The 27,327-nt window shown below is 38.1% G+C and overlaps 1 protein-coding gene across 1 annotated transcript in view; it reads right to left on the reverse strand.

Annotated features, from left to right (window-relative positions):
* Window positions 1-27,327, reverse strand: part of ATP8A2 (ATPase phospholipid transporting 8A2) — a gene marked incomplete at its 5' end in the record, with an annotated part of 398,725 nt that overhangs the window by 181,893 nt on the left and 189,505 nt on the right. The window contains 2 exons of the mRNA XM_058185167.1: window positions 14,054-14,164; window positions 24,724-24,907. Coding sequence (XP_058041150.1) covers window positions 14,054-14,164; window positions 24,724-24,907 — 295 coding nt within the window. The remainder of the gene's footprint in view (window positions 1-14,053; window positions 14,165-24,723; window positions 24,908-27,327) is intronic.

Genomic DNA, 27,327 nt, shown 5'->3' on the forward strand with positions numbered 1-27,327 from the left:
GATAACCTGCCATCTATCTATCTATCTATCTATCTATCTATCTATCTATCTATCTATCTATCTATCTATCTATCTATCTTCTATCTATCTATCTATCTATCTACCTACCTACCTACCTACCTACCTACCTTTCTATCCATCTATCATCTAATACCTACCTTTCTCCTCCTATTTTTCCAACACACTAACAACTCTGTGAAAGGATGAACTGAGAGAGAGAGAGAAATTGGTTGATCGTTTCCACTGAACATTTGGATGAAGAAGAACCTGTGTCTCCTGGCTTTGACATCTACACCATGTTGGGTACTATGAAATAAGGGCCTAAGCATCTGCCACTGACTTTCCTCTTGTTAAGCAAAGAACCTAATGCCATGGGTGGAGCACAAATCATTGGAAAGACAGGTTTGGTAAGAATAGAAAGCATAGATAGGCTCATGTGATGAAGAGGAAATAATTGAGAAAGATGGAACCAGGGCACCTTGATTTCAGGGCTTTGTTCCCTTTCCTTTTATTACTTGAAAAATTAAGTGAAAAATTAGGGGTTGAAGATTTTTAATAGATTTTCTCTGGAGGCGGGGAGAGCATTTGTTATTTGTTCATATTCAGGTCCATCTTTGTAGTTGCATGGGAAAGTTATATGATCTTTAAGCCTCTTCTGTTTTCCTTATGTAATACTTGCATTAGAACTGGATATGCCTATAGCAGCAGTTATTTAGTAATGCTGTCCCAAACACTGTCCAAACTACAAGTGTATTCAGATCCTTCCAAATATTAAAAGCTACCCTCTCCCCCCCACATAGACACATACACAACATATTATAATGTTAAAATGACTGAAAAATGTACAGATCCAGTGCATGTACTGACTGCATATGAGTCCATCTCTTTCTTCCAGAAACTGCTATGCTGGCATATTCTATCACAGCCAGAGTTTTATTACAGGCAGAAGCCCTTCTGAGTTTACCAAAAGAGCCAGATACATGGGGACAGGAACAGGGGAATAGAGCCAATTAAAAAAACCAGATAGCAACACAGCTACTATAATAAACAGAAATTTCTATAAAAACACAGTCCGTCACAGGAACTGGCTGGAAGCTCAGATCACAGAAGCATACGTTTTGGATTACTAGATACTATGAAAGAGAAAAGACTTAATAGAAAGCAACCTGCCCCTTGCAGCTTTTCATCCTGAGTATTGAACAAAGGATATTCCTCTGCCACCCTAGGAGAATATATAACCTCCGCATTTTGCTCTAATTTCTAAACTTGCATTCCAAAACTGGGTTAGATATGGCTTTATAAAATCCCAAAATAAAATAACATCTCTGGTGGTTAATTAGCAAAGCTGGATCAAGGTGCTTGATTATTAGTCAGCATTTAATTGAATTAAGTTTTTCACTGTGGTACAAGGAATAAAAATATTTTTTAAAAGAAATCTAGGTCTGCAATGTTTAGAGAAGAATAATTTGCACGATTTTTATCATGCACGTTTCATCAACTGGTCTTTTTTTTTTTTTTAAGTCCAGGAGACAGTTGTAACATTTATTATGGCTCCAGTGCTTATGATATGAAAACCATGTCCCAGTTCCAAAGGATTGTTTTTAATGGAAAATATTACATGGCCCAGTTGTGAATAGGCCACGGCCCGGGAGTGGACTGTGGACCAGAGGTGGTATTCAGCAGGTTTTGACCAGTTCTGGAGAACCAGTAGCGGAAATTTTGAGTAGTTCGGAGAACCGGTAAATACCACCTCTGACTGGCCCTGCCCCCATCTATTCTCTGCCTCCCGAGTCCCAGCTGATCGGGAGGAAATGGGGATTTTGCAGTATCCTTCCCCTGGAGTGGGATGGGAATGGAGAATTTACAGTATCCTTCCCCTGCCACGCCAACCAAACTATGCCACGTCCACCAAGCCATGGCACACCTATCAAGCCACACCCACAGGACTGGTAGTAAAAAAAATTGAATCCCACCACTGTGATGGACCACAGATTGGGGACCCCTGTTATAGACTGCTTATGGAATGGAAGAGGGCACATTGCTTGGCTAGCTTGCAACAAAGCTTGTTGACTGAAAATATCTGGTTGGGAAGAAAGATCTCATCCCTAGATGAATCTTGAAGAACCTCTTTAGCCTCTTTGAAATTTAAGAATTGAGTGTCCCATTCCTAAAATTAATGGTTAGAAAAAATAGTAGGTGCTATAGTAACTTGACTTAAATAGAATCCAAAGCTGGACTCTGTGGCAAAAGACAATATCTAAATGAAGGAGAATTTTATCTCTGTGAAGACTAAGGAAACCTGGAGATATTAATGGTAAAGATGAATCTTAAAATACTGTGCAAGTAGATTAAGGAAAAGGATAACATGGTAAAATGGCTGCAAAAGAGTCCTTTATGGAGCAAAAGATCAAAACACCTTGCTTGCGATTTTAGAGGAATTTCACAAACACAGTGAACCCATCTAAAGGACTAAAAAAATATTTTGGTGTATTTTACATTAGTTCACAAAGTAGCTCTACTTAGCTGAAATAGAAACCTGGAAAACTTCATATATTCTAGCCCTAAAGGAGGTCAATGTAGAGTCCAAACCTTGACATGAAAGGAGCTGAAATTTATGTGGTGGATCTGCCTGTGATAGATGAACAACAGTTTAGAGCAGGGGACTCCAACCTTGGCAACTTTAAGCCTGGTGGACTTCAACTCCCAGAATGCCCCAGCCAGCAAAGCTGACCCCTGGTTTAGAGTGCCTCAGAAGCTAAACATATTCCCAATGAACTACCGTAGTTGTAAGCATGGTTGTCAAGCCCACTGAGGTAATAAGGCTGTTGGTCAAATCCCTGTGAATCTTTCCAAGATGCTAATGGGAAGAGGGAGAAAAAAGTACCTTCTATTGGATCATGAATGCATTGATTAGGGATTCCATCATTGCCACAGAAGTGTGTAGGCAGTAATGATTGCCCTTATGAACTATGAGATTAAACTTTGTGTTTGCCCTGGTGGAATTTGATGGCAGTAATTGTCATTGCATGTAACTATTTCTGGTGTTAACTGAGACCAGCTGAGCTGGGCAGCCAGAATGCTATTATTTCCTAGCATGTGAATTGTTAGAATAAAAATCAAATAGAAAAATATCAATTCCAAATGTGCAATGAAAGGTATAAAAGGAGCAGGAAGTTGGTGCTACTTGTTAATGTCACACTGTATCCTGTTTTATAACCACCAGAGATATAAATCGCTTCCGGAAGGGTTTTTTTTTTAGGCAAAGATGACAAAAGCTAAGAAAAACAACAAGAAGAGATGGAAGCCAAGAAATTTAATAGCAGGATAGTCAAGATTCCCATGCAGGTTATATAAGGATTCTTAGGCTAGCAGTACAAGTGAAATAGACGGGTTAAGACAATATCTTCGTAGTTCAGATTTCTGGAGTTATTATGTGAAGACTCAAAATAAATTGGAGAATTTCCAGTTGCACTGAACAATGACAGTCACAGTCAGCTTACTTGAAATCTGCCAAGGAAGTCAGACCTATATATCTAAGTCCACCTAGATATCTACATGTTATCAGATGCTCAATGCTTCTTGCTTCTGCAATGAGAGTTATGTTACCTCTTTAGAAGGAGGAATTGGGGATAGCTCTTTCCACATTTGGAGGAAAGCTCACTTCCAGCTCTTTCGTGAGATAGGGCTAATACTCTCCTAAGACCTGATCTAGAAGAGATACCAACATTTCCTCCTAATCAGAATTTATTTGGAGGTAACGTGTTTCCTATATGGATTCTCAGTCATCCAGGTCATGGTTATCCCAAAGGTGCTTTTTCAAGAGGCAACCAAACTTTCTGGTTTTTCTTTGAAGATGTTTCCCTTCTCAACCATCAGAGCTGAAAAAACTTCTTGGATAGGAAATGTTTTTCTTCAAAGAAAAACAAGAAAGTCCAGTTGCCTCTTGAAAAAGCACCTTTGGGAAGCAATCTGTTGTAGAGGGAAATCCATGTGTATGAATTCAAGAGACCACTATGAGATCACCCACTGAATTAAATATGGGAACACATAGAACTGATTCAATAAAGTAGATGCATATTTGTTTATCTATTAGACTTTTTAAATGTGGTGTATAAATTACACTGTGGCGTTCCCTGCTATCAGATTGGTGATGGCCACTAATTTAGAAAAATTGTAAAGGACATTTGGAAAAATCATTGCTATGCTATTCTATCAATGGTTGTAGTTTTCATATTGTTTATGCTTTTTAAATCACAGCACACTTAAACACCGATTGCTAGGAAGCAACAAGGGAAAAGGGATATTTGCTCGTGAAAATGCTGATTACAGTCTGATTCCACAATCCAGCATCCACAAATGCTGGATTAGATGAATCATTGGCTCATTTCCACAGAATCCTTCTTCTGTTTCTATGCTCTTATTGCAGAGAAAAATTAAGCAGGATAAAGGACAATTCCTTTTCATAATACAATGTACCTTTGTGTATTTGGAAGAGCCTTTACCAACCAAACGGCCCCCTGGTGCTTCTGTCTACAAATCTTAACATTCTTAGCCAGAAGGGTAATGAAATTCTTATCAAGAGGTTGCTTTTTCATAATGTTGACATATAATTCAATTTGAAACACTGAGACAGTTATAAATGACAGTAAAATAAGTTCCCAAGGGATAAGACTCACTTCCTCCAGTTGGCTCTGAAATTTCTGAAAATTTTAAATCTCTATATTCATCAGTGCCCTGTAAGTTTGCAACTGGACATATTTGATGGTCTCAATTAGCAAACACTGTTCTTCTCAGAGACCAAGACATATCTGTTTCACAAGACATTTGCCTTTTCAAACTGTTCCATCTACTTTTGGTAGCAGTTCCATTTAATCTATCAAAATAATACTTGGCATGAAATGAATGTTACTCTTTTCTCCTCAGTCGCAATAAAAATTGCCCAATTTACCAACTTGCCTAAGCTTTGCTATGGACACAGCACATTTTAAAACAAAATTGCAGTGGAGAAAGCTTGTGAAGTTAAATTACAGAATTACAGCCTAATTAGTCCAATATGCCAGACAGTCTCTTTTGGATGAGTCTGTCACTTAATTCTTTTTGTCAGATTGCAAATTCATGTATACGGTTTATATTTATATGGTTTACATTCAGGGTAAAGTAAATTATTTTACAAATGTTACTGTTACAAGAGTTATCTTAACTGATATTTAAGAACCCTGAAATCTATGATACTAGCTTCCTGTCTTTCAAATAACACTTGATATAATGTCAGATACGTTGTGATAAGATTAATATTTTTCTGAAGGTACAATTTTGTAACCGTTAAAATAAAAATGATCTTAAGCCTGGATTCATACATTTAAAATCTTTCCGGATGGAATGACCGTGTTATGGGACAAGGAATATAATGAACTCGGTAGTAGATGCCAAATATTATCAGGAAGTATAAGTATCTAAATTCCCAAACAGGCTCTATTCTTTCTGAGGAGAATAAATAAAAGATGAACTACACTGATCATTTCTTTTACCATCATATATGCTGTGAACATGTAGGCTTTGGTGACATAGCATATTATAGTCCTTAAAATTTCCAAAGTTCATTATCGTACTATAATTGATTTTTCTCTGAACTGGCACTACTTGTTTTAATTGGAAGTGAAACTCCCAGAATACCCAGCAGCATGGAACCTAGGTCAGGCTGAGAATTTTGGGAATTGTAGGACCCAGAACATCTGGAGTGTGTCAGATTATGGAAGGCTGCTATAATGTTTTGCTTTACTGAGATATAGGAGCCATATGTCCAATTTCACAGAAATTGGCACGGCAGCTAAAGAACAATATTCCATTTGAAAATGCTGCTTATTTGTATTCAATCTGATTTTAAAATAAATAATCCTGAAAAGGGACAGCAGAAATATTGAAGAAAGTCCACCAACAGACAGTAGCTAGACAGATTAAGGGCCAGAATGCAAGCTGTCTGATCAGTTTCTCCAACAATAGTGAGATTTTTTTTAATTATGCCAATGACTTCTTAAGTTATAAATATCTTATATATTAATAAAGATAATTGTTACTGCAATTTATGTCAATGATTTTATCTATGTCTCTGTAACCACTCTGTTCTTGAGTTAAGGATATGACCAGATTTTGCAATCCATAGTATTTATTCACTTACCCATTAAATATTAACGTACTGTATACTCTACAAAAAACATAACCAAGTATAGCTATTTTATTTTTTTTTGCAATTTTCAGTTTAATACACAAAAAAGAAACTTTACTTTTAAATATTAAATATTACATGTTAAAAACAAGAAAAAAGTCAAAGAAACAACTGGCTCATAGCTGGGAGAAAGTGGCAAGAAGATGACAAGCAACAGGGAGAAAGCAGATCTACTTAACTCATTTTTTGCATCTGTCTTTACATAAAAGGAAAAAAAATCCAACCTATCAAAAACAGCACCACAAAAAACAGATTAGGAACACAAGTTAAAATAGGAAAAAAAATGGTAAGTGAACACCTGTCTACCCTAGTCGAGTTCAAATCACCAGGACCGGATGGATTACACCCCAAGGTTCTGAAGGAACTGGCAGATGAGATCTCAGAACCACTGAACTATATCTTTCAAAGATCCTGGAGCACAGGGGAACTGCCAGAGGACTGGAAAAGAGCTGATGTAGTTCCCATCTTCAAAAAAGGAAAAAAAACAGATCCAGGAAACTACAGACCTATCAGCCTGACCTCAATACCAGGAAAGATTCTGGAAAAGATAATCAAGCAACAAATCATTGAACACCTAGAAGCAAACAAAGTAATAACCAAAAGCCAACATGGGTTTGTCAAAAACAGATCATGCCAGACTAATCTCATTGCATTCTTTGACAAAGTGACAGAATTAGTGGACCAGAGGAATGCTATTGATATAATTTACTTGGACTTCAGCAAAGCATTTGATAAAGTAGACCATAACCTACTACCAGATAAAGTAGAAAAATGTGGGTTAGACAGCATCACCACCAGATGGATTCGTAACTGGCTGACCAACCGCACTCAACGTGTAGTCCTCAATGGAACTACATCCACATGGAGGGAAGTATGCAGTGGAGTACCCCAAGGCTCTGTTTTAGGCCCAGTACTCTTCAACATCTTCATCAACGACTTGGACGTTGGGATAGATGGGGAACTCATCAAATTTGCAGATGACACCAAGCTGGCAGGAATAGCCAACACTCCAAAAGATAGGCTCAAGATACAGAAGGATCTTGACAGACTTGAACATTGGGCACTAACTAACAAAATGAAATTCAACAGTGAAAGAAGTAAGGTTCTACATTTAGGCCAAAAAACACAAAATGCACAGGTACCATATATGTGGTACCTTGCTCAATAGTAGTAACTGTGAGAGGGATCTTGGACTCCTAGTGGACAACCATTTAGATATGAGCCAGCAGGTGCAGCAGCTGCACAAAAGCCAACACAGTTCTGGGCTGCATAAACAGAGGAATAGAATCAAGATCACGTGAAGTGTTAATACTACTTTATAATGCCTTGGTAAGGCCACACTGGGAATATTGCATCCAGTTTTGGTCGCCACGATGTAAAAAAGATGTTGAGACTCTAGAAAGAGTGCAGAGAAGAGCAACAAAGATGATTAGGGGACTGGAGGCTAAAACATATGAAGAATGGTTGCAGGAACTGGGTATGTCTAATTTAATGAAAAGAAGGACTAGGGGAGACATGATAGCAGTGTTCCAATATCTCAGGGGTTGCCACAAAGAAGAGGGAGTCAAACTATTCTCCAAAGCACCTGAGAAATTTCCTGAAAGTTATAAGTGAAACAACTTGCCTGCAGAAGTTGTAAATGCTCCAACACTGGAAATTTTAAAGAAAATGTTGGATAGCCATTTGTCTGAAATGGTGTAGGGTTTCCTGCCTCGGCAGGGGGTTGGACTAGAAGACCTCCAAGGTCCCTTCCAACTCTGTTATTATGTCATGTTAAATGCATATGACCTTATATCTAATGTTGTACTAAGGCAGGGTTGTCAAACTCCTGGCCCATGAGCTGGATGCGTCACGTGTTGGCACGCCCATACCTGGTTTAGTGAAGAGGAAAAAAGTCTGGATAAATCATGTGACGCCGCCATGACGATGTGAGTTTGACACCCCTGCACTAAGGGATCAAGAAACTAACGAAGATTTATTTTTGTGGACAATTCCTTGGCAACTCTTGGGACTAACATACTAAATTAGGAATCTAAAAACAAAAAGCCAGTTAGGGACTAAAGTTGTAAAAAGAGAAAACACATATGTAATTCAAACTACATATTCCTTTGCAACAAGGGATTGAAAATTGAATTATCTGGCACCAGTTGGAATAAAAATTAGATGTTGCAGATCAGATGAAAATTTAATCTGGATACGTTTTCAAAAATGGAGCAAACACGAAATAGTCAGAGCTGACTTCTCCTTGGTCATTTTTGGATTAGAGTGAAATGTAATTGTGTAATTTATACTTCATACAGCAGGATATGTTTCCATTTTAGAAATGGGAGATACAATGTGTATAACAGATTCAGATAATATGGAATTCTTTGCATTCTCTCCTATTTTCTCAATACGTGTTCAGTAGACTGTATACATTATATGATTTATCTGAGATTGGTTACTATTATATTTTAAAACTGGCTCCCAAAAGTATTAATAGGCTTAATTGAAAATGACGTCATTTGAGCTTCTACTTTTGGTGTTAATAATTGTAATGACACATGTTGTACATGAAAGTTATCAGCTGACATTACAGTTATTATGTAATCATCAGCATGTCATTAATACCTTTAAGTCTGGCTAGCACAAAACTCAAATCAAGAATCACAGCTCTGAAAAAACCTTGAAGCATGAAGCAACAGAGGAAAAAACTATATAGTCTAAGATTCTTATATAGATGTCCAGATAGTTGTGACTCATGGCGAGTTGGCAGCAGCAAGTAAATTGGCCTTGGCAAGTTATTCCATTCTGCTTCCTGCAGTCTTGGAGTAGATTTATGGCATGGCAACATGGCTCTCCTAGAAATAGGTTGTATCTTTTTTTGCACCTATACATGTACAGACTTAATCATAGTTTCAACTGGGAACCTGTGAGTATCCTAGACCCAAAAGTCCAAAAACACTAGGGAATTCCTGGAAATTTGCCACTCAGACAAACCAACTACCAACAAGCACACAGAGATAAACAACATCTACATGCCATTCAAAGCAATCAAAAGCCCCAAAACAAAACAAAACGATGAAACAACTAAGCTCAGAGAGCACCAAGGACTTCACAACAGCCTAATCAAAGCATTTCCCAGAAGAAACAATTCCCACACTAACACAGACAGGGCAAGCCACTGTATATAAATAGAGAACAAATCCCACTTTTTTTTTGCTAGCACAGAAGGCGTTACCTAGTTGGGTAATGAAATGTCTGCAAAAAAACAAGCAAGCTCAGAGAGCATCAAGGACTCCATAGTACTATATAACCACCAATTTGCTATTTTCGGTTTTTAATCTATCATGTTATCAGTGTTATAATTTTTTTAAAAAAATATTCCTATTGTACTGGGTGAAAACTAAGCAGCACTTTCCTAAAAACGAGCGATTAGGGGAGTTACTGTGCTGACAATTCTCCTTAACATTTTTTAATTCAAGTAAAGCCTGCATATTGCTAAGCATTTAAGAACAGTGTTAAGTCCCGACATGAAAAGAGAGGCAGGACGATCGTAGCAAAGTAAAACAACTGTTTATTTCAGGCAACAGGAATAACAACAAAAATAACTACGAACGGAGGGCTGCCCGAGGCTGCAGTTCCTTTTACAGGGAGCTGTCCAGCCTGTCAGCCACTGATGCTTTCCCAGTGGGAAAATGAACCAATGAGTGAAGGCTGATGCAGTCACTCCTAACTGCATATTCAACAGAGTTAAAATTACTTGCATGTAAATATTATAAACTTCATGCTTGATGTACGTGAAGAAATGCCTTACCCTTTTGTAGCAGCCATTCCAAGGTGCCTCGTCCTGACCATGTAGTGCTATCAGCAATATCCACTGTGTGTTTGGTAGTGGATTAGCTGCCCAAAGGGAGGAGGGATGGGGGGCAGGATTCAATGCCACAGGCAATTGCAGATACCCATTAAGATGACTGGATATGGGAGGAAGGAAGATACTACAGAAATCATCGGTTTGGCCACTTCCATGCAAATATTCAGAGATGGACTCAAGAGCAAGGGTGTGAAGACGGAAGGAAATCATACAGTATTGCTGAATAAGTATGGTTTCTTCCCCCATTTAAACATATACTGCTAATTCTATGAATCCTTGGTACTACAGTCATAGTTCTATTAGTTTCATTCATCTAAGTAATGAAAAGTAGAAGTCCAGCCGGTGTGTCTAACAGATATTAGATATTATAACACTTCAGACAAATGGTTATCCAACATCTTAAAAACGTCCAGTGTTGGAGCATTCACAATTTCTGGAGGCAAATTGTTCCACTGATTGTTCTAACTGTCAGGAAATTTCTCCTTAGCTCTAAGTTGCTTTTCTCCTTGATTAGTTTCCACCCACTGCTTCTTGTTCTACCCTCAGGTGCTTTGGAGAATAACTTGACTCCCTCTTCTTTGTGACATTCCCTGAGATATTGGAACACTGTTATCATGTCTCCCCTAGTCCTTCTTTTCATTAAAGTAGGCATACCCAGTTCCTGCAACCGTTCTTCATATGTTTTAAGAACTAAAAGGGCATTGAAAAATTCACTACATATTTGAAAAGATATGCTGATCTGCACAAAAATTCAGTTCTTGTAAATGATTTTAGGAGCTGCCATAAGTTACCACCTTTGAGCAAACATTTACATGTTCTAATGGCTTGAGAAATAAGTTGAAATATGACCCCACTCATCTCAGAGGGCATAGATTTCTCCCCTTTCCCTCAGACATTTTCTCATTGTTTATTTAACCTTAGTTTGTTCTTTTTTTAAAATTAACCTTCTATAATTCCTGGCTATCCTCAAACTTCATCAGTTAGAACAATCTCCCCTTTTATAAGAAGAATCAAAAAGAGATGAATCACCTTAAGAATGGTATTCTTTTGTGGTTCAGTTACCCACAACACTCATTCCAATTTATCTTAGTCAAAAGAAGCCTCCGATACAGTTAAGTAGAAAAACATGGCTAGCTAAGTGAGTTATTTTCATGGTGTTAGTAACCCAAAGCTAAAATTCAGTGGTAGAGCTCACATTTTGCATGCTGAAAACTCCCCATTCAGTCCCCTGTATATCTAGTCATGGGTGGGACAAGACACCTACTAAGTCACTTCACTTTAATGCTGCTTTTATGAAATCAATAAAGAACAGCCCTGAGAAGACATGGGGTACCTGCATAGCAATGTCTGTGCAAACACCTGTCCTCAGCTTCCAAGTTTCCACTGTAAAGTATAAATGCAGTATGGGAAAAAAAGGCTTTTTTCTATTTTCCAGTTAATTACATGGATTTCATAAACATATTCATGTATATGCATATGAATCAGCAGAAATTTTACATCTTTAAACTTCCAAGTCCAGTGAATGGCTATTATGCATTTTTAGGTTTTAGTAACTCCCACAGGGGTTTAATGAGGAGGTTTGTGTGGAGAGAACAGCACAGAAAACTATTGTCTATCAATCACTCTGTTTGTTTATCCTAATAAGCCTTTGGTGCTCACTAAATATGTTGACTACAATTCCCATCATCACCACCCAATATGACCAGTAGGGAGAGGCTGACTGAGCTGGATATTTTTTGCTTGGATTGTCAAAACCTGGTTGAAATTGTGGGTAGATTTAGCTTATTTTTTAAAACTTCCACTTAGTAAGAATTAGAAATCTGGGACCACTTGTCATGCAAAGCATATACAGGAACCTGAGAAAAAACTAAAGGTACATAAGATAAAATCATCCAGAAAAAAAACCATAAATAGACCAAACCAACATTTCCCCTTAACAAGCCTACAGACATAAGAATATTTGGAAATAGCATCTTTCAAGCGGCCATTGTGACTTGGGAACTGCATTTGGAATCACAATATGCAAAACTACACGCTATGCAAAATATATTTAGTTAAAAAGAAGCCTGAAGCATAAACCTGAAAATCACAGTTATGTTCTATATGCACATAGAAGCTATGATCAGACCATCTCCCAATAGTATATCCAGCTTTCATATTTTAGAAAATTGATTCAACATAACAGTTTTAAGGCAAAGATTACTCCAAAACATTTCCAAACAATGGAGATAAAGAGAACCAAAATGTACAATTGATGGTGCCTTTAGAAGGCTACTCCCGTCATATATTTAAATAGCTATGGAGTGACTATGATTTAGTTGAAATTAGGAAAAATAAGAAAATGTAATCTGTAAATTTCATTAAGGTGTCATCTACCTTCTTCATTCCCCAAAGACACAAGCATAATCGCAAAATCATAAGCATAATCACAGTTTCACTTAGTGACTACTTTGCTTAGCCAGTCCAATTGTAATTGCTTGGCCAATAAAGAATATCCTATCCTATTCTATTCTATTCTATTCTATTCTATTCTATTCTATTCTATTCTATTCTATTCTATTCTATTCTATTCTATTCTATTCTATTCTATTCCATTCCATTCCATTCCATTCCATTCCATTCCAATCTACTGTATAATTAACAATAGGGATTTATTTTGTCTCCACAAGGGACAAAAGCCTCTTCTGATATTTAATTAGTGCCCTTTTCTCATATCTCACAGCAAATTAAACCGATCATGTTATTTCCAGAGAAGTATCCTCTCTTCAAATTATTATGGGGAAGGACAGAGCCATATTTTGCTTTCAGACAACCTGAAATTCCTGAACTTGCAGAGGGTCAAGAGAAGGATGCCTGGTGCAAATATCTCCATGTTATCTCCAATAACCTCCAGAATTAGGTTGAACAAAGTCAGAAGTACTATGCAATTCATCATCAATGGATAGAGTTTTAGACTTTAATCTGTTTGTGGCTGAGATGGAATTTAACCTCGCTTAACATAATTCCTGATCAACATACCTTCCAAGTACTACTTCTTCTGAAAAACTGCTCATATGGATATGCTACTATGTGGAATTCTGATCATGTAAGCAATCCAGCATGTAGTGTTGAATATCTAAAGTTGTTACCCAGCATTTAGTACACAACCTGACCCATTGGGTCATCTATTTTTTCCACAAATAATATAGGCAGGATATATATTATAATATATAAAATAGAATTCCACTCCTTTCATGCTCCTCAGCAGAGCTCCAGTGAAGCCTCCTTTTCCCCCTCCTCCTCCTCAGATGACCTGGGGAACTGCCTACCACTTTGTTGAAGGGTAAAGGGGACATAGGAAGCTGAAGACTGCAAGGAAAACTGCCCCCTGCCCCCCATCCCAGCTTGCCCTCAAGGGCCTCCTCCCTCCAGGGAAGGAAGGGTGACACCTATTGGCACCTCTTGGCCAGACCATCTTACCAGCAGCCACCTGAATTACTCCATTGTCCTTCCCTTGCTGTCAAGAGATTTCAGTTTTTGGCCTTCGTTCTAAAACAGCCAATTGTTGCTCATTCATTGAACCTTGTCACCAGCCAATTGGGCCAAAGAGAGATAGGAAAGAGGATGGGATATTATTCTCCCATCTTCCTTTGCACAACACAACCTATAGGTTTCTAGGAAGTGTAGTTAGAAATCATGATCACATGACTACAGATAACCGTTGCAATGCTGCAGCGACCACAACTTTGCAAATAAACTGTATGAAGATTCTAGAAGATTTCCTGGGAGTCTTAGGTCCTGGATTTTGGATGCATTCTTTAATTTAGCCCATCTGAGATATCTTGGTTCAAAATTGTTACCCTATAATGCACCATTTTGCCCAAATGAAGATTGCAAACAGAAAAAACAGGAGAGTTTCAATAGTATATACATTTCTTGTTGCCATAATCAATGAAGGAAGAGAAATAAACAAGGCATATATTGCTAATGTTACCTACCTCAATAATATAAAGAACGACATTCTTATAAAAGCAATACAATATGCATTTTGTCACTCGATTGTAACTCCAGGCTCCATGGACAAGTAACAGCTTCTCCAAGTAGGAAAACTAGAGGGGGGGAAAAAGATCAATTGTGTGCCATCAAATTACTGTCAATTCTTAAATTGTGTTTAGATTTAAATTTGAGACCATTCATTGCTTGGTGACATTAACTTAGTATAAATTACTCTAAAGTTTTATATTTACCACAGTGGACATGCCTGAAATATTGAACAAGGAGCATGCTATTGGCTTTAAGTAATTATCCGTTCGATTGCAGCACATGTTCCAGTTTAAGTAGCTACTGTAAGTAACATGAGCAGGAGATGCTATTGAATCCCTGCTTGTGGGTTTCCCATAAAGAGATGATTGGCTAATGTGGGATACTAAATTTGATGCATCTTTGCTGTGGTTCACTGTAACATCTCTTAGGCATTTATATCATGATCTTGTGAGAAGATTCAATTCCATACCATATGTAATTGGAAAAAAATACATTACAGCAGGAGATACATAATGCAAACTGCCCTCATAAAAATTCATAAAACTAGTTTTTATCTTCCCATGTTTTTAAGTCCTCATAATGCCTCTTCTTTGTGCATCGGCTAAAAGCTGTCTTAAATTTATGAGTTTCTTAGGAAGAGATTCAGTCTGGTGTAGTGGTGAAGAAACCAGGAGATGGTGAGTTCTAGATCTTTCTTAGGCAGGAAAGTCAGCTTGATGACTTTGGGTCAGTCACTCTGTCTCAGCCACCTCACAGGGTTGATTTTGCGGAAAAAATAGGAGGCAGGTGTATTAGGGGTGCTTGCCATTTTAGATAGAAGATAGATAGATAGATAGATAGATAGATAGATAGATAGATAGATAGATAGATAGATAGATAGATGGATGGATGGATGGATGGATGGATGGATGGATGGATGGATGGATGGATGGATGATAGATAGATATGATAGATGATAGATAGATAGATAGATAGATAGATAGATAGATATGATAGATGATAGATAGATGATAGATAGATAGATAGATAGATAGATAGATAGATAGATAGATAGATAGATAGATAGATAGATAAATGGTAAATAGATATGATAGACGATAGATAGATGGATGGATGGATAGATAGATAGATAGATAGATAGATAGATAGATAGATAGATAGATAGATATGGATGGGTAGATATTTATTTAAAATTATGATCAGAGGAGTGGCATATGGCAGTGATTAAAGATATTTAAAAGACACAGCTCTAGAGTGTTTTATGTGCTGAAATGATTATCCAACAATCTATGTGTAGTGGAAAGGAACTGGATAGCATCCCTTTCAGTTGAAAACAGCAGTCAGATATTAAATGCATATTTATTTATTTATTTATTTATTTATTTATTTATTTATTTATTTATTTATTTATTTATTTATTTATTTATTTATTTATTTTATTAGATTTCTAGACCGCCCTTCTCCCGAAGGACTCAGGGCGGTGTACAGCCAGGATAAAAATGAACAATGTACAATTAAAAATTAAGTTAAAAGACTTATTATACAATTTGGCTGAAAAATTAAAATATTTAAAATCTAAAAAACCCCAATTTAAAACTTAAATAAAATTCAAATTCAGAATCTAAACAGTCTAAGAAAGCCCCGCGCGAACAAACAAGTACGTTTTCAATTTGCGGCGAAACATATGTGGGACTTATTCCCAAGTAAACATTGACAAAATCACAGGCAAATGTGTAGAATTCTGGATATTGGCTAGACTGCTTTTACAATATAATTTTTAAATTGATCTAGTAAATCACTATATTACTATTCTATATGTTTTAATTAGTATTGTAGTAGCCTCACAAGGTGGCATTTACTCCTCAGCCCTACTTGTAAATTAGAAGCAAATTAAAAACAGTCTTTTGCTCAGACTGATTGTGGAGCCTATTTAGGCTATCACAGGAAACTGACTGCTTTAGTTTTAATTGCTGATGTTGAGCTTATTCATTTTTTCTGATATTCACAGGATTCTGACAAGACTGGGGCGGGTTACAAATTTGGGTTGATTGATAGACATAGACAGATAACCAGCCCTACTATGGATGTTTTAATTATGGTCTTGGGACTGTAAACTTCAAGGAATTCCTGGCAGATTCAGCAATAATAAACACACTTGCTTAGGTAATAGTGAAATAACAGAATTATCTGGGGCTCTGTATACATTGAAGAACTACAGCTCCCACCAATTTCAGCTTAAATAGGGGATGATGATTTATGATCTGTAAGCTGCCCAGAATCACTGGAGATGGATGACATATAAATTTAATAAATAAATCATGAGGAATGTTGAGAACTGAAGTACAGCTGCAGCAGAATCTGGCCAGAAACAAGTTCACAATCTTTCCTCTGTCCTAGTCATTGGTTCAAGAATGAGAGAAAGAGGCAAAGAGCCAAGACTTAAATTGGCATTGAAAAATGTAGGAAACCATAATGAAATAGTAATGGACTTCTTGAAACAATCGGTAACTACCAGGATGGTCAACTTTCTTTGAGCAGGAGCAGAAATTTGCTCTCTCAGCTCTCTCAATATCACTGAAAGAATGATAATGTCCCTGATTATTCAGTCCACTTTTGTTTTGTGTAGGCATTTAAGTTCTCTTGAGAGTCCAACTGCCCCTTTCCTATTACAACATTCCAGAAACAAACAAATATATAAATATACAAATAAACAAATAAATATAATCCAATTGGACATGGTGGTTTTGTTTGAACCTGTGAAATGGCATTTGTTGATACGATTAGGTAGACCCAGTACCTGTGGTAAAATGCTAGGTAAATGAAGATGCTTTGATTGTTTCCAGAAGTAGAAAATATTCCTTGTGTTAAGAGCCGTGGGGGTATAGTGGTTCGAATGCAATATTGCAGGCTGACTCTGCTCACAGTTTGGAGTTTGATCCTGACTGGCACAAGATTGACTTAGCCTTCCATCCTTCCAAGGTTGTTGGGCAATGTGCTGACATTGTATTATGCTGACATTGCAAAGAGAGTGCTATAAAGTACTATGGGGTGATATCTAAGTCTAAGTGCTATTGCTAAAAGAGCTAGATTTTGATAATGCTTAGAACATTTGGAAGGGCGGAAATCAGAGAATTATTTATTCATTTATTTAATATTTATTAGATGTGTGTGCCTCCCATTTTATATAGAGGCGACTTTAGAATTATAGAGTTGAACCGAGTGACTGAATCCAACTCCTGCTTTGTCTTCATAACAGATGACTAGCTAACTTCTTCCACCATTTTCAGGCAACTGGTTCAAACTGCTGTTCATCTTTGGAAGCCGTACGGGTCTGGATGGGGAGAAACAGGCTCAAGCTTAATCCCTCCAAGACGGAGTGGCTGTGGATGCCGGCATCCCGATTCAGTCAGCTGCAGCCGCAGCTGACTGTTGGAGGCGAGTTATTGGCCCCAAAGGATAGGGTGCGCAACTTAGGTGTCCTCCTGGATGAACGGCTGTCGTTTGAAGATCATTTGACGGCCGTCTCCAGGAGGGCCTTCCACCAGGTGCGCCTGGTTCGGCAGTTGCGCCCCTTCCTTGATCGGGATGCCTTGTGCACAGTCACTCATGCGCTCGTTACCTCTCGCTTGGATTATTGTAATGCTCTCTACATGGGGCTCCCTTTGAGGTGCACTCGGAGGCTTCAGTTAGTCCAGAATGCAGCTGCGCAGGTGATAGAGGGAGCTACGCATAGCTCCCACGTAACACCGCTCCTGCACAGACTGCACTGGCTACCTGTGGCCTTTCGAGTGCACTTTAAGGTTTTGGTTATGACCTTTAAAGCGCTCCATGGCTTAGGGCCTGGGTACTTACGGGACCGCCTGCTGTTACCGCATGCCTCCCACCGACCCGTACGCTCTCACAGAGAGGGACTTCTCAGGGTGCCGTCCGCCAAGCAATGTTGGCTGGCGGCCCCCAGGGGAAGGTCCTTCTCTGTGGGGCTCCCACACTCTGGAACGAGCTTCCCCCGGGTTTACGCCAAATACCTGACCTTCGGACCTTCGCATGAACTGAAGACACATCTTTTCACTCATGAGGGCTGGCTTAAGTTTTATCGATTTTAAATTTCTTATTACTAATTTTAAATGGGGTTTTAGTTTTTTATATATTTTAAAGTTTTTAGGCTAATTATAATAAGTTTTTTAACTTGCATTTTAAATTGTATATTGTATTGTCTGTTTTTTACTTTTGCCTGTACACCGCCCTGAGTCCTTCGGGAGAAGGGCGGTATAAAAATCAAATAAATAATAATAATAATAATAATCTTTGGAAGTTGTCCCCCCACCCACTAACATTCCTAACAATCAGTAACGATCTGCCAAAACAGAGGAATTTTACTTCCAGAGACCCAGAAATTTCCCACTCCTCTGTCTCTTTTAGAAGAAAAATAAAACAAGAAAAGTTCTGCCCCCAATTAGTCAATTTGCTGCTGAATTTCTGCAGCACAGTCCCAGGGTACTAGTGATTGGCACAAATTGGGTCCCAGGGGTTGGTTGGGGTAATGTTATATACTCCCTATGGGCTTCTGTTTATTCACTTTTGCCTTATTGGCAATAACTCAGCAAAAATAATTTTGAAAATTTCTATCAGATTACATAAAAATGACCATTTCATTAACATTTCCTACATTATTATTTATTTATTTTTACCATTCAGAGGCTTACTATACTTCCAAGGAATCCTGGATCATTTAGAAGCATTTTATTTCCCATCTTTTCAACTTCACAATATTCCTGCACTGAGGATTAGATTTAATGACAATGATTTTGCTAAGGGAATTCAACAGACTTTATACTGGGCAGAAATACGAATACAGGTTCCCCAGTACTAATCTAATCTCCTATATCTCTGGGCTCTCAAAGCACTGTTCCTCATTCAGAAGGAAACTTTGGAATGAAAAGCACTCCCAAAAATTTCCAAGGATTATAACACACCAACTAATTTAACATCAGCCAAGAGACCATGAGTTCTATGGTCCACGAGACCATGAGTTCTGTATTACTATTATTCTTCTCTTCCTTACTAGTATCTATCTCTTTCCACTTATTACCATAAACATGTTTCTTGTATCTTTCAATTTATATTGTTTTTATAAACAATATCCTAGTACGATTTGATAGCTTATTAGTAACCTTGACTATCAAAGTGTTGTATCTTTTTATTCTTAATTAATGTATTTTATTCTCCTTATGTACACTGAGAGCATATGCACCAAGACAAATTTTTTGTGTGTCCAATCACACTTGGCCAATTAAAAAATTCTATTCTATTCTATTCTATTCTATTCTATTCTATTCTATTCTATTCTATTCTATTCTACTCGACTCCAATCCCACTGCCAGCATGAAAAAGCAGCTGGGTGACTTTGGGCCAGTCACTCTCTCTCTCTCTCAGCCCAGCCTACCTCACAGAGTTATTGTTGTGAAGAAAATAGCAGGAGAAAGGAGTATTAGGTACATTCACCATCTAGAGTTATTTATCAACAATAATAAAGACAGGATAAAAAAATAAATATTGGCAGAGCTTAAGAGAAAGTAAGATCAAAAAAGAAGGATATACTCTAAAGAAATTCCTGCATGCATTTTCTGAGGGGAAGAAAAATGATCCCACTAAAAGACTGTTCCATTTTTATATACTGTATAACTAGGTATATATATCCCACATATTTCCATACAAAAATACAGATTTTTGTGGTTCTGTGTCTAGGAAGGGACCCGTGAGATTCATTCTGAATCAGAAACAATGGTGCTTGTCACCTTGCAGGATCATTCAACATCTGGTCAGACCGCAAGGTGGCGGTCAGCCAGAGTTTGCCTCAGGCATCCCAACGACTGCCAACACTTATTACATCAGTGAAATGCAGGATGTGAGAAGCAGGACAAAGCGCAGTAGTGTAGTCTCTTCTTCAGGAAACTAGCTGAATACTCACTCATTCAGAATTTCTATCAGCAGTTCAATAATAAAGGTGATCCTTGAACATAATTAATTCCTCCTTTTGAAAACAATAAAATCTACATCCAAGATTTGAATTGCCTCAAAAATGTCTCTATTTGGTTTTGGAAGACTGAAAAAAAATAAGTCATTGAGTTGTATTATAATGAAGATGAGAGATATGCCCAGAAGGGGTTGTCTCTGCACCATATACTTTAAACTTTCTTTTAAATAGTAAGAACTCTTAATTATTTCATTCTTTGTACATGAGATTATTATTTGTTTAAGAGAAATAAATATTTCTAGATATATTAGCATTTAGATTTGGAATCTGTAGTCCTCTTATTGGAGGAATAGGTCAGGACTTATCAAAATAACTGAATACACAAATTACCACACCAAGCAAGAAGAAAACCTTCTACGCACAAATTCCAATCGTGCCTTTTATAATTTTGTCAACAGTAAACTTAAAGATTCAAGATCCATCCCACCACTAAAAGATTCTAACAACAAAGAATGCAATGACGAAACAGTCAAAGCAAACCTCTTCAACATTTTCTTTGGCTCAGTTTTTGTTAACTCCGATAACACATATCCAACATTCCACAAACGAACCAGCAATGACTATGATGATTTAACTCACATAGATTTCACAGAAGACAACGTTGGTAAAGCTCTTCACAACTTAAAACCATCGCTTTCTATTGGACCTGATGGTCTATGTGCATATTTCTTAAAAAAACTTTCCATTAATATAGCTGAACCCCTAAGTATTATCTTTGATAAAGCTTTCACTACCAGTTCTCTTCCCAAACTTTGGTCACTAGCCACAGTCATCCCCATCTTCAAAAAAGGAGACCCCAGCTTAGTCGAAAACTACAGACCGATCTCCCTTTGCTGCGTCACCTGCAAAGTCATGGAATCTATCATCAATCAATCCATTACCTCACACTTAGAAACTAACAACCTACTCTCCAACAAACAATTTGGTTTCAGGAAAAAGTTATCATGTAACTTACAACTTCTCCACTGCAAAAACATATGGACTTCAAATCTAGATCAAGGCAAATCAATAGATGCAATCTACATAGACTTCTGCAAAGCTTTTGACTCAGTAGTACACGATAAACTTCTCCTTAAACTAACATCCTATGGCATCTCAGGACCCCTCCACAAATGGATATCTGCTTTTCTGTCTAACAGACAACAAGTGGTCAAAATTGGCAATGCTTTATCAAATCCTGTTCCTGTCAAGAGTGGCGTTCCTCAAGGCAGCGTCCTTGGACCAACACTCTTCATTCTATACATTAATGATCTTTGTGACCACATCTCAAGTAATTGTGTTCTCTTTGCTGACGATGTCAAACTATTTAACACCACAGACAACGCTTCTATCATTCAAAACGACCTTGACCATCTAACCGCTTGGTCTAAAAATTGGCAGCTCCAAATTTCAACCAGCAAATGCTCAGTCTTACATATAGGAAAAAGAACTCTAAAACTAAGTACATACTAGATGGACATTACCTTACAGACGACCCCCATCCCGTTAAAGACCTTGGAGTTTTCATGTCAAATGATCTAAGTGCCAAAGCCCACTGCAACTACATAGCAAAAAAAGCTCTAAGAGTTGTAAACCTAATTTTGCGTAGCTTCTTTTCCAAAAACACCACACTACTAACCAGAGCATATAAAACATTTGCTAGACCAATTCTAGAATACAGCTCACCTGTTTGGAACCCTCACCACATCTCTGACATCAATACAATTGAGCGTGTCCAGAAATATTTTACAAGAAGAGTTCTCCATTCCTCTGAAAACAACAAAATACCTTATCCCACCAGACTTGAAATCCTAGGCTTAGAAAACTTGGAACTCCGTCGCCTTCGACAAGACCTAAGTTTAACTCACAGAATCATCTATTGTAATGTCCTTCCTGTCAAAGACTACTTCAGCTTTAATTGCAATAATACAAGGGCAACCAATAGATTTAAACTTAATGTAAACCGCTTTAATCTAGATTGCAGAAAATATGACTTCTGCAACAGAATCATCAGTGCTTGGAATACTTTACCTGACTCTGTGGTCTCTTCCCATAATCCTAATAGCTTTAACCAAAAACTTTCTACTATTGACCTCACCCCATTCCTAAGAGGACCATAAGGGGCGTGCATAAGCGCACAAACGTGCCTACCGTTCCTGTCCTATTGTTCTTCTTTTCTTCTTCCTATATATGTTTATATGTGTATATACTATATAATCTTTTTGTATGATGTTGTGACAAAATAAATAAATAAATAAAATAAATAAAATCAGATGAGAATCCTGGTATCTTCTCAAAGAAGAACAGGACAAGGGGAACGCCAAGGCTAAGTATACATTGGCAGTAACTTTGAAAAGCCTTTGCACCCATAAGAACAGACCAGACAATAGGACAGAAAAAGAGCTCTAGGTTGTTATCAAAAATGTCTGATTAGACTTATATCTGTCTCAGAGGAGAAGGAAAAAAGAAGTTAATCATGTATCCTAAACTGAAACAATATTGAAGGATCTCAGCTTCTCAAGAACTCCAAGCTTAAGACCTATTCATTCCCAGATTTTCTTAAGACAGAAGGCTAATTCTTGTACTAGAACAAGCATTGTCTTCTGAAATGAATACATTCCCTTCACTCTATTGATAGGTCGTTAAGAAACCAATAATGTGCTCCTTTGAAAGATATCTTGGAAATGTTTAAGTATCACTCTAATTCAGGGGTGGGCTTCACAAATTTTAGCAAGGGGTTCTCTGCCCGGTTGCTAGGTGGGTGTGGCCATGGTGGGCATGGCCTAGTCGGCCTCCTGCACCACGGGGTGGGTGGGGGGGAGGGCGTTTTTGCCCTCCCTGGGCTCGAGACTTTTCTTGAGCCTTTGGAAAGGTGAAAACAGCCTCCCCAGGCTCCGGAGGCCCTCTGGAGGTCGGAAATGGGCCCGTTTCCAGCCTTCCTGAACTTCCGATAGGCTTGTTTTTCGCCCTCCCCTAGCCTCCGTGCGCGCCCTGCAGTTACCTGCATCCAAAATGGGCCATGTGGGGACTCTGGAGATGGGAGGGGAGGTGTGGGCAGGGCCAGCCAGGAGTGAGATTTGGGGGTTCTCCGAACTGCACAGAATCTTAGAGGCTCTCCTGAACCCCTGAGAACCCCCAGCAGCCCCCCATGCTCTAATTCAGTTTGGTGCCCCTAAAACAAGGATTGTAGCTCCCAAAGTTCACACTGGACTCTGGGAAAAGCTGCTTTAATTAATATTGAAGCATCTTTTTTATTGTTTTCAAACCAAATTCCCTTCATGATGATGTATCAATCAAGAAAAAGGATACACCAAAAATGGAATTCCTATCTACCTAACTGCTGTTGGGTCCGGAGACCGGCTGGAAGGCTGTTTGTTTTGCTTTTTTAAAATTTGCATTCCATCAGTTTTAACCAGCACTGCAAACAGAAAGAAATTATAGGAGTGGGAGTTTAATATTATCTAGGCGGCCACACACTGCAGCAATATAAACTGATCTTGATTTACTTCTAACAGCCATTCCTTCAATCCCAGAGATTAAATAAAGGTGATGGTGAGGTCTTTCACTGATAACCTCTGAATAAATGCCAAGGGATTGATAAGGACTCCCATATAACTATGTGTCCCTTATCATATTGTGCCTTTTGGAATCCTAAAATCAGAACTATAGTAAGTACTAATAGAGGCTGAATTGGGGCTTGGATAATGCCTACCCACCACTGCTTAATTGTTTAAAACATTAGCCTGTATGTTTCACTTCGGAAGGCAAGGATAGCATTACCAGGGATGCTGTAATTAATCAATATTAAAAAATTAACTTTACAGTGAATAATGAAAGTTAAACTCTACAGCTCAGAACGATGGATATGATGGTTATGTTTAAGCATATGTTTATTATCATTGTGCGCATTCAGGTATCTCTATATAATAAGTTTAAAGTGCTGCTGCGTAAGAAAATCTTATACGTCATCAAAGAATTTCAAAATTAAGACAATTGAAAAAAGTCAGTGTTTCGTGCCCACCTCTGAAACTTATCACTGATCACTCCTGACCAGAAGTAGGATGCTAAAGAATATTAAACTTCTGTCATAGCATTTCCTTAGATCACTGAAATAAAAAGGAGTGATAGTCTCTATTGTAGAAAAGGTACTGGTTATCAACAAATGTCTATTGCAAGAATAAAAGTAAGAGGAGGAGGAGGAGGAGGAGGAGGAGGAGGAGGAGGAGGAGGAGGAGGAGGAGGAGGAGGAGGAGGAGGTGGTGGTGGAGGAGGAGGAGGAGGAGGAGGAGGAGGAGGAGGAGGAACTATTATTTTGACAGCTGCAATGTCTAAATCATTTTCCAGACTTCTGGAAATATGGTCGAAACACAATGATGGAGAAAAAGAAATCTCAGCATTTAGGATGAAATGGCTCCTGGCTTAGTACAATGGAAAGTATTGCACATATTTACAAGTTCTCTGCATTAAGTCAGCATCCTAAAAGGAAAGATGGGGGAGGCGAGGAAAGGACATTTGCTTGGCCTCCAGATCAGCAGTGAAGTATTTATGCTGCCTGTGCAGCCAACACCCTTTCAACAGGATATGAAAGCTGTTTCTTTGTAGGCATCTAACCTGTGCTATTGCATAATCAGAAGAGTTGGTTGCCTGCATGCCTTCATTGCCACTGATCCCCACTCCAACATGAGCCGTCTGGATCATTCCAACATCGTTGGCACCATCCCCAATGGCCAAAGTGATGGCATTCACATGTTTCTTTACCATGTCTACTATTTCTGACTTCTGCAGAGGAGACACCCTATAGGGGAAGAAGAAAAAAAGTCTGTCAGTTTCCAAACTATGTGTGACTTTTAAAGGGAAAGCTGCAGATGCAAAAAAAAAAAAAAAAAAAAGGCAATAACTGGAAAATTTCCTGCTCTGATACTTCAGATTTTAGAGCGCATGCCAAATCTTCCCTTCCTTCAAATCCACTGTGGATGTAAGACTCATCAAGAATAGTAGGTTAAAAATGTTTTGATTACCAAAAGACATTTTTCCAATTCTTATACCATATGATAGCCCGCTCCAGATGTGTTGGGATATTAACTTTCATAATTCCATCTTTTACTGGCTGGCAGATTACAGGGATTGAAGGCCAAGACAATTAGAGGGCATCGGATCGGGAAAAAGTATAAGACTAGTATTGAAATTGTTACTATATTGAAAGAATTTTGTCCTTATTCACATAGTCCATACACATTTCCTATTCAAGTGCTCTGCAGAGCTTCTGGAATTACTGCCAACTATCAAGTTGTCTGGAGGGGAGTGGTGCACAGACCTGTCTGAAGAAATTAATTATCTGTTTTAAGTTTCTTGTCTTTAAAGTATCTGTACAATGCAACTGGACTCAAGAAGACAGAACATAGGAAACTGTTTTAGATATTTTCAAATGCTTAGTTCAATATTGTCTATTGTATCAATGTCTCCCCAGAGACTCTGTCAAAGGTATTTCCCATCATTTACTATGAGAATCTCCCAAAAACAAAACAAAAGCCAGAAATACCAGATTGTGGAATTGGTTTCAAAAGAAATGGAGATGCTCTTTCAACTAGTGCATAACTATTTGTGAAACCAATACCCAGAAGATGCAGTGATATCTACTAAGTTGAATAGTTTTTAAAAGGGAGAGGTTGAAGATATTCCTGGAGAATGGAATTCCTACTATGGCCTATCTGTCACAGCTATATATTACCTCTATTAACAGTAATATCAGCTTTGACCAACTTTAGCAAGATGGTATTGTGCATTTGTGCCCTGCGTGTGAGCTTCTTTTGGCAATTCACTGACCACTATGAGACTAGAATATTGGCTGGAGGAACCTTTCAATCAGATCCAGAATAAGAAAAAATATATATCTTTTTTTTTAAATGACTTTCAACTTACAACTTACAAAGTATATGTAAGCCAGTCTGCACTGGCTTCCTGTGGTCTTTCGGGTGCGCTTTAAGATTTTGGTTACCACCTTTAAAGCGCTCCATGGCTTAGGGCCCGGGTTACGGGACCACCTGCTGTTACCTTATGCCTCCCACCGACCCATACGCTCACACAGAGAGGGTCTTCTCAGGGTGCTGTCCGCCAAACAATGTCGGCTGGCGGCCCCCAGGAGTAGGGCCTTCTCTGTTGGAGCTCCTATGCTTTGGAACGAACTTCCCCCTGGTTTACGCCAAGTGCCTGATCTTCGGACTTTTCGCCGTGAGCTGAAAACGCCCTTATTTATTCAAGCGGGACTGGCTTAAAAGTTTTTATTAAATTTTTAATTGGGGTTATTTATGAATTTTAGGGTTTTAAATTGTTTTAAATTTCGGCCATCTTTGTAATATGCTCGGTTTTAGTTTTGTTTTAATGTGTATATTGTGGGTTTTTTATTATCTCCCTGAGTCCTTCGGGAGAAGGGCGGTATAAAAATCTAATAAAATAAAATAAAATAAATAAATAAATAAATGTTCTCCCACTTAGCAACGAAGTATAGGTGTCAGCTCAGCAAGGTAGACCAGACCAAACCAAACCAATGCCATATAAGTTAGAACTATTTTATCATAACAACCATAGTAACATTATCTTGAAAATCTGAATGCGCTTCCTTCTCTTTCCATTTGTCTTCATGTGAACTAGGGAGAAGTTTATCTGGGATGCTTTCTCAAATTATTTTCTTGGCCCAGGCTCAGACCCACTTACCGTATCCGACCATCACCATGATAGCAGTTCATTCTCCTGTCCTTCAAGGCTATCCCTATCCCTTTAACAATAGGTTCTAGTAATAAGCTACATTGACCAAGCATGTGATACATGATAATCAGAGGACAGACTACTGAAAGGAGCCATTGAATCCTTCAAATCATTGAATCATGGAATTTCGTACTCAAAAAGAACCTATAATTCAATTATTTGAATAATGCAATTTAGATCCACTTTTAATCTACAAATTTTTCAAAGCTGCTCATATTAGTCCTACTGCCTGCAGCAGTCATTTGCTTTGTTTTTCCTCCTCCATATCGTTTTAGAACTCATAGCTGCAAAGATATGCCCGTCATTATATAGAGATAAAGAAACAGATTTATGTTGCCCTGAGGTGCACAAAATAAAGGCAAAATGTAAATCAAATAAATAAATGCAGACATAATAAATCAAGTTACAGATATATACAAGGTGACAACCTTGACCAATCTCTTTATAAATTAG

The sequence above is a fragment of the Ahaetulla prasina genome, chromosome 5 (genome assembly GCF_028640845.1).
Source record: "Ahaetulla prasina isolate Xishuangbanna chromosome 5, ASM2864084v1, whole genome shotgun sequence".
NCBI lineage: Eukaryota > Metazoa > Chordata > Lepidosauria > Squamata > Colubridae > Ahaetulla > Ahaetulla prasina.